At 62.9% G+C, this 4424-nt stretch overlaps 1 protein-coding gene across 1 annotated transcript; it reads right to left on the bottom strand.

The window, feature by feature from the left end:
* Positions 1-299: 299 nt before the first annotated feature.
* Pou3f1 (POU class 3 homeobox 1) lies at positions 300-3319 on the bottom strand. Its single transcript, XM_031378591.1, has one exon. The coding sequence runs from the start codon at positions 3255-3257 to the stop codon at positions 1902-1904; it is 1356 nt and encodes a 451-aa protein (XP_031234451.1). The 5' UTR covers positions 3258-3319; the 3' UTR covers positions 300-1901.
* Positions 3320-4424: the final 1105 nt, after the last annotated feature.

Genomic DNA, 4424 nt, shown 5'->3' with positions numbered 1-4424 from the left:
AGTGTCAGCTTGCGTCTGCTTCATGGCTGATCCCAGGTTCCATGCTATCAAGGGTTTACTGTCCTAGGCCCTGGTCTGGACAATGGGAACAGGATGTGATTCTTGCTAGACTGTTGCACCTGGGCCAGGTGCCCAACTGCTGACCAAGCAACAGGCAAGCAGTTCTGTTACTGACGGAGAAGAAGGCTGGTGTCTCCCTTTCAGAGCCCACAACTTCAGGAGAGGGGACAGGCAGGGGATTCTCACCACTTCCTGCAAAACAAGCCCATCACTAGCAGTAAAGAGAACAGGACACAGCCCTGGGGTACATGTTTATGTGAGTAATAAAATATTTACTATAACATAAATATAAAGGGAACTTCCCAGTCTACATTATTATTATTATTATTATTTTTGCAATAAAGATACAAAGAGGATGGACCAAAACATTGTTCTGAAAATAATAAAAAATAAAAACAAAATTTAAGCTCAAACCTTAACAAACAGATGAAGAAATGGTGAAGGGGGAAGCTCCAAACACATCCAGCAAATAAATAGAGATGGGTCAGAAACTAGGAAACCATATTAAAATATCTTTTTCGGTTTAGTCGGGTATACAAAACCCTTTAGGATGGGGAGGGAGAACAACCCAGAAAACCAAAAAAAAAAAATAAAAACCAAGCACAAAGTGTTTCTTCCCACCCCCCTGCCAGTGTGTACATATCTCACATATTTACATGGTTCCCACCTCACCCCAAATTTGGAGAATTTCTCCCCAGGGTTTCCCCAGCATCCCGCATCCCGCGGGGGCTGGAAATAGAGCAGGGGGAAGCGGTAGGGAAACAAGCGCAAGGTTCTTCGGGGAACGGTTTATTTCTACAGCTAGTTAAAAAATAGTTCCAACTTTTCCAAGTTTCGTTCGTTAAGGCCAGGAGGGGAAGCAGTGGCCCGCGATGCGTGCTCGGTCTTGCCGGTGGAGATGCCCCTTCCCACCCGGGTGTGTGTGGGAGCGCAGACCCTCTCTGCTAGGCCAGGAACCGAGCCGAGGGCTCGGGTAAAACGAAACGAAAAATGAACACTCAAAAAAATTTTTTTTGTTAGTTTTTTTGTTTTTGTTTTGCGTTCTTGAAGGAGGAGAGGGGAAGAGAAAGGGAAAATAAATTAGGCTAGATTAAAGCTTTGGCTATTTCCTGCTTTTATACACAGATGCGGCTCTCGCGGCCTCCCCTCTGGGGCCCCGATAAATACAGTATACAGCGATTTAAATTAAGGGCGCGGGCGGAGTTAGAAGGACCCCAGGAGCCGAGAGGCTCCACGAATAAATAAAAACTGTAAAAAACCAAGCCCGAAGAAAAGGTGAGGGGGTGGGGCGCGTCCAGGTGCGAGAGGAGAGGCGCGGAAAGAATAAAGTGACAGCCCCACCACCCGTGACCTGCAGGCTACAGGGAGTCCGCGCCCGGGAGAGCTGCTGGGGACTCTCCTCTCTTCGTCCATTCTCCCGGGGAATCCCTAACCCCGCACCGCGTTACCTTTCGCTGTGGGGAGGCCGCTGCCGGGATCCGGCCCCGAACAGCCCGGGGGGCAGGGGCGGGGGTCGTCGAGGGGATGGGGATAGGGAGCAGGCTGTGGGCACAGGGCGCCCAGAGTGAGTTGGCGCATCTGGATCTTCGCTGCTCTCTCCCGGGACTCGAGCGACACAGCCTCTCGGCCGCCTTTCGCCGCTCGCCGGAGAGAGGGGTCGGTCCCGGGTGTTTGGTTTTGTTTAAAAGTTTCTGGGCTTTCTTTTTTTTCTTTTTTTTTTCTTTTTTTTTCTTTTTGTAAAATCCAAAGCAACCGAATAAACAACAAAAAGAGTCCAGGCCGCGCGCGCTAGGTGCGCGCCAGAGGCACCGCTGCGCCGCCGGGGAACCCAGTCCGCAGGGTCACTGAACGGAGCCGGGCAGTGTGTGGTGGTGGTGGTGGTGCAGCGCGGCCGGCGGGGGTGGTGGGGGCGCAGAGGGTGGCGACGCGCTGCCCCCGCCGGGCCCCAGCTCCCCAGGCGCATAAACGTCGTCCATGGGCGGGTGGCCCGCGCCGGCCGCGGGGGTCATGCGCTTCTCCTTCTGCCGCCGGTTGCAGAACCAGACTCGCACCACCTCCTTCTCCAGTTGCAGGCTGTCGGCCAGGCCGGTGATCTCGTGCGCAGACGGCTTGGGACACTTGAGAAAGTGGCTCTCGAGCGCGCCTTTGACACCCACCTCAATGGACGTGCGCTTCTTGCGCTTGCGGCCCTGCGCCGCGATCTTGTCCAGGTTGGTGGGGCTGCCGCTGGACGAGTCGGTCTCCTCCAGCCACTTGTTGAGCAGCGGCTTGAGCTTGCACATGTTCTTGAAGCTCAGCTGCAGGGCCTCGAAGCGGCAGATGGTGGTCTGCGAGAACACATTACCGTAGAGGGTGCCCAGAGCCAATCCCACGTCGGCCTGGGTGAAGCCCAGCTTGATGCGTCGTTGCTTGAACTGCTTGGCGAACTGCTCCAGGTCGTCGGAGCTGGGAGCATCCTCGTCCGAGTGCTCGCCCACCGACGAGCCGCCACCGCCCGCGCCCGGGTGAAGGTGCGCCGCCGCCGCGTGCAGGCCGCCCGCGTGTGCATGTCCGTGTGCGTGTCCGTGTGCGCCCAGGTGCGGTGGTGGCGACGGCTCCAGCTGTGCCTCGTGGCCGTCCTCGTGCAGCGCGTGGTGCAGGCCGGGTCCCGCTCCGCCGCCTCCCGCAGCCAGCATCCCGGCCAGGCCGCCGCCGCCGCCCCCGGGGTAGGCCGCCTGAGCGTACAGCCCGAGCGGCTGGGGCTGGTGACCCCCGCCGGCCCCGGGCGACGGCGACATGGCGGGGCCCAAGTGGTGCGCTGTGCCTCCTTGTGCCCATGCCGCGCCCGCGTGGGCCGCCCCTTGGTGCACCAAGCGGGCGTGGAAACCTCCGCCGCCGCCGCCGTCGTCACCTCGGCCAGTACCGCCGCCGCCTGCCTTGCCGTGTTCCAGGTGCGGGCCGCCCGCCCAGTCGCCGCCGCCGCCGCCCCCCGTGGGAAGCCATTGAGGGTGCGCTAGGCCCACGGGGTGGCCCGCGCCCGCGCCCAGCCACTCGTGGTGCATCAGCTTCTGCACTTCGCGGTACGCGGCCCCCGCGTGCAGCCGCTCGGCCGCCGCCGCCGCTGCCGCCGCCGCGGCGGCATCGGGATGCATAAGCGGCCCGGTGCCCCCAGCTCCGCCGCCGGGGCCCCGCGGCAGATACTGCGCGGTGGTGGCCATGCCGCCCCGCGCCCTGCGCCCTGCGCCGCGCCGCCGCCGCCGCCGCCTCGCTCCGTCTGCGGGCCCCGCCGCCGCGCTCCGCCGGCTTAAAGCCGGGACCCGCTGGGCGCTCCGGAGCCCCACCCCTCCCGCCGCCCATTGGCTGCCCGCGGAGCCGCCTCCCGCCTCCCGGCCCCGGCCTCCGCCCCCCGTGCCCGCCCGCCGCCGGGGCCTGCAACCCAGAGCTCGCTATTGGGTCTCGCTCCCGGGGTCCCGCGCGCCGGCGGCGCTGATTGGCCGCTGGGGCTTCATTCATGACCCCCACCACCGCCGCCCGCGTACACATTCACGCCCCGGGGGCGCGGCCGCCACGTGGGGAGTGGCGCGGGGGTGGCACTGGGGCCGCACCCCCTCCGGTCCCGGCTGCGTGGGCCCCGCTCTCACCGCAGCGCGGGAGTCTCGGAGCCCGGTCCGTCCCCACGTTCCACACAAGCTCAATTTCCGCCGGCATCCTACTGGGGCGGGCGGGGGATTGCGGGCTGCGGGAGGCGCTCGGGCTCCGAGCAGAGACTCAGCCCCGCACTCCTCCCTGCGCTGCGCCGCTGCCTGCGGGTCAGGATCCCGCGAGTCTGGGCTGCAGCGAGAGCGAGGCAGCGTGGCTTCCCGGCTCGGTACAGCGCGGCTGCTCACCTCCGGGGCCTCGCCTCCTGCGGCTGCCAGGTCTCGCACCGCGCTCTCCCACGGTCTCGGTTTTCCCTCTTCTCCCTCTAGACTCAGCGTCACCACTAGCTGGACCTCTGCGGTCCTGAAAGTGCAGCAGGCACGGACAGAGTCGGATCGGCTTGGGCTTCACGTCTCTCGCCTGCTCACCTTCCTTTCCCTGGGCACCGAGGTCAGGTGAGTACCGTGGAGAGTGCTGAGCCAGGACAGCGAGCCGCAGAGCCTGTACGCGGAGATGCGAAGCTCCAGGAACCATCTGGGCTCCGGGGTTCTGGAATGAGAGAACCTCGAGGGAGACTGTCTCCAGAGAAAGCGCCACCAGTGGGTGGGGGATGGACACTGGGCCCTGTCCTGCGCTGCTGTAGCCTTTTCGTGTTGTCTCCTCCCAGCTTGAACCGGTGGTCTGTCGTCGGCGCTGGTTATGGTGGGGTCATGCCGGCCGGAACTTGCAGGATAGGATGAGTGGAC

The sequence above is a fragment of the Mastomys coucha genome, unplaced genomic scaffold, assembly GCF_008632895.1.
Source record: "Mastomys coucha isolate ucsf_1 unplaced genomic scaffold, UCSF_Mcou_1 pScaffold18, whole genome shotgun sequence".
In the NCBI taxonomy this organism is placed as follows: Eukaryota; Metazoa; Chordata; class Mammalia; order Rodentia; family Muridae; genus Mastomys; species Mastomys coucha.
This window is presented reverse-complemented; position numbering and strand designations above follow the sequence as displayed.